Raw genomic sequence first — 13974 nt, forward strand, 5'->3', positions numbered from 1 at the left:
TTATATGAAATGACATTTTTTCACATACATCGAGTAAGCTCTACAACACCCAATATTATCAAAAGATACACAGAAGAATGGAAGAACATCTCAATTTTTCATTATCTTTGCCACAGGATATACACCGAATTGCATCACAATATATACAACATACACGAGAGTGGAGTTATATGGTATTCATACCATACACCGTTCTGTCGATGTCACCTCCCAATGATCACATGGATCCATCTCTCTTCTTCGCCAATAGGTGACGACGATACTCACCAAGGGCCCAAATAGGGAATATGTTGCGATAGTTTGGGTAATTGAAAAAAAGGGACTTGTTGAAGCAACCAACATGTTCCTGTTGTAATAAATGCAAACCACATCAGAAATTAGTATGGGCCTAGGCTAATCAAAAACCAATGTACCAAAGCAATCGTTGTTCTTGGCATTTGCCGCTCCTACAAGAATGTCTGTACAATTATGCATTGACTAAAGTAGCTAATATAATCTTATAAGGATCTATCCTTTTGTGATCCCCATTGAATCAAAAAAGCATGTTAATTCTTGTGTTTCACTAGAGTTATCCACAATAATCTCTTGCCCCCTGCCGTGTAGTAAGGTTAAGTCACGTCAATCATTTAGTCATAAGCAAAAAGTGGCGCGTATTAAATAGTGCATGTTAACCAATAACATGTGTTCTTTAAATGTATAGGCATGGTTTTTTAGCATGTATGGATCTCTACATATTCATGTCAACTTATTTGTATTCCTATGCAAAAAATGGTTGTTTCAATTCGTTCCTGCAACAATTCAGAGTAAATATAAAAGGCTACACTGTGATGGCAAAAAAAGGACATGCTAAACTACACTACAAGAATCAATTTGCAAACCTGCATTTCTATGGGCAAACAACACTTTTAAAATCAAGATGTCAGAACAAAAGTTTCATTTTGTTTTGTCTCGCAAACTACAATTTGAAGCCTTGGTAAGCAAGTTCTATGATGTGAAACAACAATAAATTTAGACCATAAGTTGCAACAGATTTGGCTTTATAAATGTATTTTTAGGAAAGAAAAAACATAGTTTTGTAATTCTAATGTCACTGTGAAACATCTTTTTAAATGATTTTGCAATAATTTCCTCAACCACTCAACATAGAGCAATTTTGTGAACTTTACATTAATTAAATATGCAAGATGATATGTTTTCCTTGGTCATCAAAACTATGTATCATCAACTTTTTGGTCAAGCTAAAAGAAACACAACAAATTTACTTCTTGTTGTAGAGACAAAGACTATATCAACACTTATCTGCGATAGATTACTTCGACACTAATAAAATGGAAACCTACTTGTTGTGGAAACTCTCCTGTTTCCATCTGCATATTGATCAGCTCTTTCGCAGCACGATGTAGTGGTGCTGGATCACGCTCAATCTGGTATGAAGGTGTAATAACCTTTCAATAAATTGCATACTATTGTCGAAATTAAACTAAAATAGCATACACTTATCAAAATTAAAATAAAGAGCCTGCATATGATACATGTCCAGCATAAATTAAAGCCAGCATTGCCCAAGCAGTATTCACTGCATGAGCACGGTCACCTTTGAAATTTACATAAACCTGCTTAGTGTTACAAACATAAGCTGCAAGATGATATCTTGAAATATATTTGATTTTCTAGAAAAATAAGTTTTGGCATTACAACAACAATATTGCTACTTAATGAGAGAATTTTTGCAGAACAAAGGTCCAAAATATACACCAAATCCAGTGAGTGACATGTGATTCAAATCTAAACTAAATATGTGCCAATTTGTTAGCATAATTAACAACAAACAAATTGTTTGTCCTATTTATTTAACCAAATTGTTAATAACAAATAGAAGCATCCTAACAATTACAAGAAAAAATTGATAACCTGAGTTTCATTAGATAAATGGCTTTCTCCCCATCCACCAGAATTGAGCTGCTTCGACAATAGAAACTGGCATGCTTTCCTGATAGACATGCTATTTCCATATGTTCTTCCTGCAGTTACCAATCCTTTCATCGAAAAGAAGGCCGCATAAGTGAAACATACACCCCAAGTTCCTAACCTAAAACAATAAAGTAATTTTGTTATCAATGGTTGAAGAAATCCGTAGAGTAAGTATGTAAATATTGAATTATAACAAACCAAGAACCATCATCTTGTTGTCTGCTCTCAATAAATGTTGCTGCGCTTTTGATACATTTGTTTATATCTTTTGTACGGTAGGAAGGGTATAATTCTTTGAACAGTACCAGCGCTTGAAGAACTGATGAAGTGCATTCTGGGTAACTGCCAATTCATGTTACAATATAAATCCTTTTTCAATTGAAAATAAAATTCATTCAATAGTATTTTTGCTAAATGCTATGTCATTTGGATCACTTACGGATGATCAACAACCATGTTTGGAAAACTCTCACAAGGATTGAGGATCTAGGTAATTAATAGAAAAATTGTATGTCAATGCAATGAAACTGTAAAATAGTGGGATTCTATTGAAACGAAGAGTTAAGATTACAGAATATAAAGCACAAGACCATACTACTAACGGGACAAAATAAAACATATCAGAATGGTCTGTAGATACTTACCTCTATCCATGAAGAAGTTCTTTTGCATTCATATGTTGAAAAGGTACCGTCTGGATTCTAAAATGTAAAACGATTAACAAATAAACCTTAGAAGGCCCATAGAACAATGGCAACATAGGTAAAAAAATCGAGTTAAATGTATCGATGGTCTGTGAACGTGGCAAGTGATGCCACTTAAATCCACAAAATTTTAAAATGCATTTCTAGATCCTTAAACTTGTTAAGTTTTGTACCACAAATCACTAAACTTGTAAAAATAGTGCATTGTAGGACCACTGCGGTATGTCATTCAACAAGTTCAAAGACCTAGAAATGCATTTCAAAGGTCGTAGACCTAAGTGGCATTCCTCGACAAGTTTAGAGGCCGCTCAACCATTTAACTATAAAACTTTTAAAGGAGGTAGCTGACATAGTAACAATTGGTTGAAATATTACTGTTTGACACTATGGCTATCTGAAGGTGATGAAGAACAATGGAAAGTGTTTGCAAAAATTTCAGAATCACAACCATATTTGAGATTATCCATGTCGGTATGTTTTATGTAACATATTGTTTTGTATCAATGGTGCATAATTGTGATATTTGATTTTCATGAAACAAATGACTACAAGATTGCTAGTGAATTCATACCATAAAAGATAGAAGGCAATCAACAGCATCATACAACCTTCCTCTCTCTAATGGATACCCGACAAGGTTGTTTGAAATTTTTGACAGCAGCAGTACAGCCTGGAAATGAAATTGAGTAAGTTTTTATGGAAGACACAATTAAAACCATGGGACTCAACAATAGATCAAGTTGACCCCGATTATTATTGTGTAAGGATTAGCTTGTGATCCTAGTATTTATATAAAAACAAATTTTATTTTTCTACATTAAGGAAAAAGAAAAAATAAGAATGTAAGGACCTTCAGTGCTTCTGCTGTAGTGTCAGAGACAGCCCATCCATTGTCTACAGATGAAAGAGTCCATGAACCCTTTGATGTATGACGATGCCAGTAACTTTGGTCACCAGGATGATTCCTGAGAACCTTGGATCCAAATAAGCATATCAAGTAACATTAGTTTACTATGTGAAATGGTTATTTTTATATATTTAGATTATTTGAGCATAAAAATAAGAAACCTGCGAATGTTTTATAAACTCATGGGCTCTCTGAATAGTTGGACCATACTCATTGACAAGATCTGTAGCACAAAATGCTTGAATTATAAAAGCTGTCTCCCAGCTCTGACAACCATCATATACCTATCAACACACAGATGTACTGCAATTTTAATAAATTAGTATAACAGAACGTGTATTTTGTGACAGATAGTTCATGATGGGGGGCATCTATCTTTGTCATCCCTATATTGTTCTATACTCCATCTGCAATGAACATCAATGGAATTTGAATGTAAATTTGCCATTAGTTTTTTTTCTAGAATACGCGAAAGAGTTGTGTATCTTTGAATTAGAATAGAAAAAGGGACTTGCAAGAACATGTATAAAACTTAGAACCAAAAAAAGAAGAGAAATACTAAGTAGGGCCTAACCTTGCACCTAAAGTTTTCTACTGGGTGAACTTCAGTGGTGAAGTCAACGCAATATAGCAAAAGTAAAGCTTCCTAGTTGAATGTATGATTATAACTCAACAAATTAGCAGTAGTGCACCTACTAATAACGACAACACAGCATACATGCTAGGAACTACAAATTGTGCATGAGAACAGTATAAGTTGCACCTGTGCTTTCATGCCATCTTCTGAGAGCCACAAGAAATCAGGTATCCTTGCAAGATGACACTTGAATGCGTCTGAATTTGGATCTTCTACCCAGCAGCAGACCATGTTTAGAATCTAAACATCAAATTAATTAATCTTAACAAAAACCAAGAATCAGACCACAAAGATATGACAAACAAACATGACAATAGTTCATATGCTATATCATGGAACATAATAATAGAAACAAGACCAAGCCAGGACAAAATGCCCATGCATATAGTTCAAGTGCAGACAGTGAGGCCTCAACAATATTACCTTGTTTACCGCACATATGCAGACATATTGTGTGTTCACATCTTCATAATGGATATGCTCCATGAGACTCCTCAAAGCTCTCTCCCTTAGCTTATTCATAGGCCAGCAGCTCAATACTGGTTCCACATACATGTAAAGTGAAGTCCAAACAGCACTTTGCAGTGGTGTCCTTGGACAGAGTAGGTCTTCCTAAAATAGGAAAGCAAAAAAGGGGGAGAATAAATTCAAGAAGTCAAAAAGTTCATCTTAGGTAAACAAGATCTCCATCCTGCATTTTTATAATTATAGTAGTATATGATTCTCTCACTTCATTATGGTTTGCATGACAAACACAAAAAAAACTAAACTCAAAATTGCTTTTATGGAAATCCATCGAAAGCACTTCGCTAGGTAAATAAAAAACATAAAAACAACAAGGTATTTGGTAAACCTTTGCACAAGTTCTACGAGCCTCACTCCAGTCAATCTTTTCATATGAAGAATCATAGATCTCCTCTCTGATGGCAAGTATAGTTGATGTAATTGGGCCCACGAATTTCTTACCATAAAGGTAAGCCATTGGGAGATAAACCATACGGGTTAAGCACCAGAATTTCCCTAGGAAAGACAATGTTCAAATTTCGCAAATCCATGTGCTTCCAATGTATAATACCATGGAGGTTTGAAAGATATCATTTAACTAAATAAATACCTGGATGAAATGGAAGAAATTGGGGAGATAGCCATAGTTCAGGGAAAATTGGATTATTTCCCGACCAATCGTACACTCCAAGTATCTTCATTTGATTCCAAAGAAAAATTATTATCAATTACACTATGCAATGTAATTAGAGATTACAAATAAGACCATGTATATATTTTCCCAGAAAAAGTGAGTCCTAATATAAATACAAGTTATTAGACATATATGGAACATGGAGCATACCGAAAGCCATATTTTTCCCCACTGGGGTACCAAGGTTGCACCACCATGGGTTAGGATCCATGTACGCCCTTTAGCCAATCCATTGTTCTTGCCATTTAGCTCCTCACCGAGAAGCCTTAGGGTGACGTAATTTGAACATGTGCCAAACATGCTGCTTGAGCCTAATATAAGAGTGCCCCATCCACCATCTTCATTCTACATAATATTCATGGGCAAAACAAAAATACTTTTTAATTGTGAAAAAAATGTTAAATTAGGTATCGTGTTCCAAAATGTGGGTATAATGTAAGCCACACTTGTTTGAAGTATGACAAACATATTGATAAGTATCTGCAGAAAAACAAAATCTTTCATGATTTTAACAATCTAAGTATAATGGGAGAGAAAATGTTATGGGTCTTATGGCATAGGTAGGCCATTTTCCCGTACATCCAAAAACGGCATCGGAGAGAATCCAATAGAGTGATGTCATGCCTGATGGTTGTATATGTAGCGGCATATCTCACGACGATGTTCCGGTGATATCACAACATTGAGCGACCCAGTGACATACAATGCAAATATCTGCAAGTAAAGGAAAATGAATGTTTCATTCTTGTCAGTATGAAGATAATAAAGGCGTAATGTTGATTCATCTACAAAAGCAAGTAAAAGAGAAATGTGCATGATGTTGTGCAGAAGAAAAAAGGCGCACCAAGCCTGGCATGATAAACATGACCCCACTAAAATCACCAGGCCAATGCCCATCACTAGCTTGCAGAGAAGAGAACTTATCCAAAGCTCGCCTTAATGACTTGAGAATAATTTCTTCAGTGACCTGTTCATCCTCTTGAAGGTTGATGTGCGGAAGTTCTTGTTGAGGACCATTCTCCTTTGCGCACTGGAACAAGTTAAAGAATTAATTATAGAGATTCTGGTAGGTTAGAACAACTCCATCAGGACTCCTACGTAGGACCTCAAAACAAATATGAAGGCCCAAGAAAAAAAGGTCCAGCAGGCCCTTACTACACCCCTCAAATTTGAGGGGTTCTCAAATCTCCCGTAAGCCCTTATTCCTAATGGCTCTCCACCAAGCCCTCAAACCACCTGCACCGCTAGAATCGGCGGCCTGGGCACAACCTCCTCATTGGGGCTTCTCATGCATTGGAGAAGATGTTGCGGCCTCCGCCACCAGAATTCTTTGCCGACGCTAAGCATACCATTAGCCCAAAGCCTTCACTATTGGCTCATCAACCAAGCCGCTAAGTCCCTGAGAGGAAGCATAATAGCCAGATGTTGGGTTGCCCAAGTAATAAAGTCCGTTTGAGTTGTAGTTTTTGGAGCTTTTCTGACAAGTTGTTTCTGAGCTTTTTTTTTGAGAAGCTAATAATAGCTTTTAAGTGATGTTTTTACCTCGTTAAATTCAGGAAGCTACAAGAAACCCATAAAAATCGGGCTTCTCAGCTTCCCATAAAAATTGGGCTCCAAGAAACTAAACCTGTTTTGCCTATTGAGTTTTCACACTAAGAAGTTGGCAAGAAGCTCAAAAAACTAGGGCCCAATTCTAGCCAAAATTGCTTATTTGGGTATCTATACGTTCTCGTTCGCCAAAATTTCCCACTAACATTGGCAATTGCTTAAATATTCCATTATATGAGTGTTCCTCGCTAGATTACCCCACTATTATTTTTTGGCAACAAATATAGACACACTTTGCTATAGTAACCATTTTAGCCTTGCTGCAAACTATTAAACACTCTGCTAAGCAAACCATTTGCTATAGTGCAATCCATTCCAGCCCTTCCAGTGTCGCTGCATTTCCTACACACCCTCCCACACATTTTATAAGACTTGAATTGAATGTGAGAACGTATGGGGCTGAACATATGGGTACAACTTATTGCTTCCATGATATACATTTTAATTCCCATAAAAACATGTTCAAATTTAGGCTAAAACCATGTCGAAGTTTTGGTCAAATTTTATTTTCTTACGTGCTATACATCATCATTGTCTTTAAAAACCATGTTCAAATTTAGGCTAAACCGTGTCAACATTTCTTCAAAAATGTATCCATCAAATATATGGCCTAATTCAACAATTAGTACATCCTTAATGGTGGGGTACTATAGCAATTCTTGGTTAACAGTGTGCGATAGGGCTACAACGGTTACTGTAGGAAAATGCCTAAATTTGGTGTCAAAAACTAATTGTGGGGTAATCTAGCGATGGACACTCGTATTGTAGGTATTTTAGCAACAACCAATGTCACTAGGGTATTTTGGCGAGCGACAATGTATCGGGATCCAAATAAGCAATTTTGCCCTAATTCTATACATGCTCTAAACTACTTTTTTACTATGGAGATACATTCTAAACTGCAATAACCAAAGTGGCACCATACTAAAATTGGACTTTCAGAAAGCCTATAATAAGGTTAGCTAGAAATTCTTATAGGAGGTGATGCATAAGAAAAACTTGTGTGAGGTGTGGATCCAACGGGTAATGAAGAGTGGTGTAGAGTTGTTGTTAACTTGAATGGTGAGCTTGGTCAGTACTTTAGAAGCCATAAAGAGTTAAGGCAAATGTGGACCCTTTGTCTTCGTTGCTTTCCAATCTTGCAGTTGATGGTTTGTTAGCTATATTGGAGAGAGCTCGAGAGAAGGGGGATTATATCTGGAGCAACAGCACATCTGGTATATTGGGGCTCACACATCTATTGTATGATGATACAATCATGTTCATTCAAAATGTAGAGAAAAAATTATTATATATTACATTTCTCTTGTTTTGCTTTGAAGAGGTTTTATGAATGATGACCAATTACCACAAGTCAGAAGGTGTTTACTATTGCTATTGAAGAGGTGGAAACAGAAAGTATATTGCTTTTAACTACAAATTGGACATGTTTCCTATGAAGTATTTGGGTTTGGCAATAATTTACAATCTTTTGTTTTTTCTAATTCGTACGTGGGTAGTCTTCTAGTAGCGAGGGGCTTTGTTTTCTCTTTGTTTCTGAGATATGTCGTTTAGGTAGTGCTGTTGTTCTGTGTTGGATGTGGTTGTCAACCTATGTAAGCCGGTACCCTAATAGCTACCCTTTTTGGCTTTAAATATAAGCTAGGCCAAAGTACCTCTGGTCAAAAAATGCCTAATTTTAATGCTGAATAGTCTAGCACCTTTTTTCATCTCTTCGCTGAGATTATCTTTGGTTGGGCCAAATTACCTTTGGTCAAGAAAAGGCCTACTTTTAGAGCCCTAGTTTGAGACCCACAAAATCGAAGCAAATTGGAGGGGCTAAAATTTCGTCATCTATCTCCATTAAGATTGTCTTTGGTTGGATTTCTAGGAGCTGTTTTTCTTCCAAAAAGCATTGTGAACCAAAGGATACAAATCACAAGTTGGTTTTTAGGTAGTATAGTTTTGAAAATACTAATCTATGTTTCATATATTACTACTGATTAGCATTTATAAACGGTACTAAAGACAGAAATATTAGTATTAGTTGGAGTCAGCAACCGCGATACTAGTATTCTTGGTATAGCCGTGTCAGTTAGAACCGGTAATATTTAATTACGTACGGGTTCTAACTCAATAAGTATTCGTAATCCTATACTATATTCAAAACCCTTGACTCCCGCGCGGTACTAACAGGCTAATTATTTCGATCATAAATGATAAACCTAGTAATTTATCACCTGCATGCGCATGAGGAGATCGGAAGACTCCCTCCGCGTGAAACGGTTCTGAGTGAACTCCCGGCGCATCTTCTCAATCTCCGAACGCTCGTCCAATGTGCCAAGGTCGGGGTCGAATTCCCACACGGCTCTCCCGAGGAAGCCGTTGGTCGACCGTAGCCACGGGCCGCCGCCCTCCGCCACCTTGAGCCTCCACATCTTCTCAAGACTGATCCGCTAGCTAGCAGAGATCTCGATGATATATGGAGCCTAATATATACGTAAAGTCTCTGCAAGCAAGCAAGCATGGTTGTGCAGGCTGTGGAAATAAAAAAGCAAGCTCGACAATCAGTTACGGAGCCATGCAATCAGTTTTTTTAAATCATACACGTAGAAGCTATTTTTAATTAAATCCCTTCAGTTACGATTCTATTCAACTTTACAGCAAATCATAGATGAAGTAAGGGTTTCTTTGGTATAATTCAACTTCACCAGCAAATCAGTTTTTTAAGGAAGAAACTATTTTTTAAAGGATCTGTTTGTTAGAAGAAAACTGAAAACAACTTTGTTATTCCTACCATAGGACCCGTACTAAATTAGCTCTAATGCAATAGATGCTGAAATAAAAGCTACTGAATTGTCTGGTGCGTTGGACCCTGGCGCGCGCCCTCGCCTCGGGATCACCGACACCGTGTCTATATATGATTTGGTAGGATTCCATGCATGGGCTCTGCGTGCTCGGGAGCTAGCGCGCGGACACATGGTGATTGTCTGGTGGGGCGGACCATCATAGATAGAGCGCTTGCGGAATCGACCAAACCCCGGCCCGGCCGTGTGCATTGTTTGCATACTCCGCGTGCAGTAGTTGACTTCGTCTCCTCTTACAGTAACGTGCACGCCTGCAGCTGCTAGAGCTAGCTGTTGGCTCTTTGTGGCATCTACAGTACTATACTAGCCACGAAACAAGTGCGAGCAGAGGCCCTGATCGCGTATACTTAGAGCATGACTCATTGCTGCCCTGCCAAACTATGAAACTATCATGATCAGCCCAGCCGGCCAAATTTTGGCGACCAAATCGGCCGGCAGATGTGCCCGAAATGAAGTGTGGTCCCTCCTTATTACGTCAACTACTTGCAACGGAATACAAACTATTCGTTAAAATGTTAGTACACAATAATTGCAGTAAAAAAACAACACATAATTTATAATCAATATCGTATAATCCTCTGCAGAGACAATGTTTAAGAGAGCTCACGCTAACATGACAACAAATCTAAAAAGGCAATAAAGTAAATACACATTAAGTATAATGACTTTATGAAAAAAATTGAGTATCATTACAAATAATATCATAACTATTGTATATCTAGAAACCAGCTAAACTCTGTTATGCCTAATAATTTCTTGTATTTCTTCTGGAATATGTTGTCCTTCGATTCATTGTCGGTGTACTTCAATAATTCTACCAACAAATTGGTCCTCAGGACATTCCCATTCTGCACATTCGATATTACATATCATTGAACTCAATTATAATTAATTATAAAAAGAATGATATTGACTAAGTATTAAAACAATGAGTTTACTCACGGTGCAAATGCATGGTAACCTTATATGTCGGTGTTTGCGACCCGACCGCGCACCCGGAGTTACCCCTCGAGGTGCTTTTGGGTAGGACGGCGTTGCTGACTGTAGCTCGATGGTTTGTGCTAGACGCACGAGAGACGATAGACAATTTTCTATAGGTTCGGGCCGCTTGGAGAGGCGTAATACCCTACTTCCTGGTGTGGATCTTTATGTGGTGGGTTTACAGGGGGATTCTCTAGTATGAAGGATGCTAGAGAATAAAGTAGATGGCTGATGGATGACCTGTCTTTTGATGGGGTGCCCCCTGGGCCTTATATATCCGACCGTGGGGCATTTACATATGTGTACGATAACGTTGCATGCCTAAGTAATAGTGAACCGACCGAACTTATCTTCCTATAATCTTGCCGACTTATTTTCACTCAGTTCCGATGTCCAGGGTGGTCGTGTGGGAGAATCAGATCAGAGCTTCAGGTAACGCTCAAAACCCCGCGAACAGCCTTGGCCCGCGCTTGTTCATTCCTTGCGTCGGCCCATTCCACCAGCAGTTCTCCCCTGGCCCACGAAGGGATGGCCTTGCGAGATAGTAAACCCAAAACCGTTTGCGAGGCCTTCTAACCTTCTAGTGGACCCGAGGGATATCTGTCCCCCACAAGCCCCCATTCTTTGAGTTGATTTTGAAATAATCAGCCCGAAGATTTTAGGTCCACCTTGCGGTTTCAATTTCCATTTCGGTGATGAGCGCTTGGGAAACATGTCTGTTGAGTGTTGCTTCTAGACTCTGAATGACTTTAAAAAAACAATCTTCTATTGTCCTCCTTTGGTACATTTGACGATCTTCGCCTTATGCTTCAGGAATCAGCACTCTGTCATCAACCTATGTTTTAGATATCAGCATTCTGTCTTTTGGGGTTAAAGATTCATTGGGTGCCCCCGAGCTTTAAGTGGATTATTGAAAATAATCCACTCAAAGATCTTCATCTCATGCTTTAGAAATCATCGTTTTATCTTCATATCATGCTTTAGAAACCAACATTATATCATCGGTTCACGCTTTAGAGATCAGCATTATGTCCTTTGGGGTTAAGGATTCATTGGGTGCAGCCCCCAAGCTTTGAGTGGATTATTGAAAATAATCCACTCAAAGATTTTCATCTCAAGCTTTAGAAATCATCATTTTATCTTCATCTCATGCTTTAGAAACCAGCATTTTATCGTCGACTTATGCTTTAGAGATCAGCATTTTGTCTTCATCTCATGCTTTCAGCAGCGTGGTCTGATCATATTCTGTTAGGTTTGAAATTTATTTGATCGGCGACAGATTGGACGTCTGGTAGATGGCTCTTGACTGGTCTTCATTTCGCTTTGTGCTTCAATGCTTCTGCTGAATAGACTTGCAGTTCAGTAGCTATATTTGGCTTTCCTTTGATCTCTATCAATATCTTCTTTCTGTCTTAACACATTCATTGCGTATACTGTATGGATGTGACTGCTTCAGAAAATCTATTGAAAATTCTTGGCCGTCCCCCACCCAATGGGTGTGACCAAGGGACGTCTTGGTACGCAAAGCGTTTAGCACATTGTCCTAAAGTAGTAACTTGACGCGACCGCTGGGCGTAATCATATTACCCTAGCAGTTGACCTTAGTCCAAATGGTGTCTTGTTACGCGAAGCGGTGTCTGCTGCCTGACTCGCCTTCAGGCGATTTGAATTGCTTATTGAATACTTGCGACTGTTCGGTGGGTGTGGTAGGAGATGAATAGTTGCTTCCGGCCTCTATAAATAGCATGTTTGCTCCGTCGTTGTTTTCACACATCCTTTGATCATCCGTTGTTTCTTCCTCAACCTTCTCTTCTCTTCCATCTAGCCATGAGCAAGGACAAGAAAGGTCAGGGCTCGCCGCGTCGCTCCGGTGACAAACGGAAGCGTGAACCGAGTCCTTCGTCGGAGGACTTTGGTGACTCCGAGTACTCGGAGGAGGAGTTCTCCTCCTAGTCCGAGGGGTCCCCGGTCTATCCTTCCCCCCCCGTCTTCGTCCAATGACTCAGACGACTCCCAGGGGATAGCCGCCGAGGTGTGGACGTACATCCGGTCCGTTGAGCGCGCCGGGCTCGAAGGTTCGGATGAGTCGGAGGTCTCCTCGGACGGGGATAACTCTTCCGACTCATCCAAGGAAGGGAGCGGCGGCGACAGTGATGACGAGGGCGATGAGGGCGATGGCGGTGACAGCGGCGATGGCAGTGACAACGGCGGCAACGGTGGCAGAAGCGAAGGCAGCGGCAAGGGCGGCGACGACGACAACGGCAAGGGTGGCAGCAGCAGCAGCAAGGTCAGTGGCAAAGCGCCACTGGCTTAAATATTAGTATAGATAATTAGTAGTAGCAGTAGTAGTAGTGAAATAATGTAGTAGTAGTTAGTAGTATAGTATAATGTAAGTAATGTAGTAGTGTAATGTAGTAAAAAGGGAAGAAAAGGGCGACTCATAATGAGTTAGTCTTTAAGTTTGTGAAAACTTCCCTCCTCTATGTAATGAAGAACCTTGGCCGGTCTGAATGAATATTGCATTTTTTATAAGTGCTTGATAGTTTGCTTTTGCATCTAACGTTGCCGGCGTTATCGAAAATAATCACCGAGCGATAACTGATGATGCCGGCGTTTTAGAAGTAACAGCCGAGTTATGCTTGATTCTGTCGGCGTTTTAGAGATAACGGCCTGGTAGTGCTTGATGTTGTCGGTGTTTTAGAGATAACGGCAGAGTTATGCTTGACACTGTCGGCGTTTTAGAGATAACGGTCGGGTAGTGCTTGATGTTGTCGGTGTTTTAGAGATAACGACCGAGTTATGCTTGACAATATTGGCGATTTAGGGATAACGGTCGGGTAGTGCTTGATGTTGTCGGCGTTTTAGAGATAACGACCGAGTTATGTCGGAAGTCTTGTTTTCCCGAGTGATGACTTGGCCCTTTTTCAGAAATGGCGCCCAACCCGGGAAAACCCATTTATACTCATGTCGACGTGCGCTTCTGATTTCTGAGCCCTAACTTCGCATTTCCGCCTCAAACCACCTTTTTGCTTCTCTGAAATTCTGCTCCCCTTCGTCCCGGCGACGAGATTGCAATGGCGTCGAAGCGGAAGGACCAGAGCTCTGCTGCGGCAATCATTCCT

At 39.4% G+C, this 13974-nt stretch overlaps 1 protein-coding gene across 1 annotated transcript; it reads right to left on the minus strand.

Annotated features, from left to right (window-relative positions):
• Window positions 1-217: 217 nt before the first annotated feature.
• On the minus strand, window positions 218-9442 carry LOC103653555 (achilleol B synthase). The gene is made up of 18 exons (XM_008680431.2): window positions 9245-9442; window positions 6262-6447; window positions 6042-6131; window positions 5568-5762; window positions 5334-5418; window positions 5073-5239; window positions 4643-4831; window positions 4346-4459; window positions 3744-3866; window positions 3526-3648; window positions 3247-3345; window positions 2616-2672; window positions 2411-2457; window positions 2170-2313; window positions 1912-2089; window positions 1533-1613; window positions 1341-1424; window positions 218-346 (listed from the first exon to the last, which is right to left on the minus strand). The coding sequence occupies exons 1-18, from the start codon at window positions 9440-9442 to the stop codon at window positions 218-220; spliced, it is 2289 nt and encodes a 762-aa protein (XP_008678653.1).
• Between the last annotated feature and the right edge of the window lie 4532 nt (window positions 9443-13974).

The sequence above is a fragment of the Zea mays genome, chromosome 4 (genome assembly GCF_902167145.1).
Source record: "Zea mays cultivar B73 chromosome 4, Zm-B73-REFERENCE-NAM-5.0, whole genome shotgun sequence".
Classification (NCBI taxonomy): Eukaryota; Viridiplantae; Streptophyta; class Magnoliopsida; order Poales; family Poaceae; genus Zea; species Zea mays.

Bases quoted from the DNA above. Each gene is read 5' to 3' on its own strand.
- LOC103653555 (XM_008680431.2), bottom strand. From the start codon at position 9,442: ATGTGGAGGCTCAAGGTGGCGGAGGGCGGCGGCCCGTGGCTACGGTCG. The intron at 6,448-9,244 runs GTGATAAATTAC...AACTTGTTCCAG, and splicing joins ATCTCCTCATGCGCATGCAG to TGCGCAAAGGAGAATGGTCC. The intron at 4,832-5,072 runs GTTTACCAAATA...TTCCTATTTTAG, and splicing joins CTCGTAGAACTTGTGCAAAG to GAAGACCTACTCTGTCCAAG.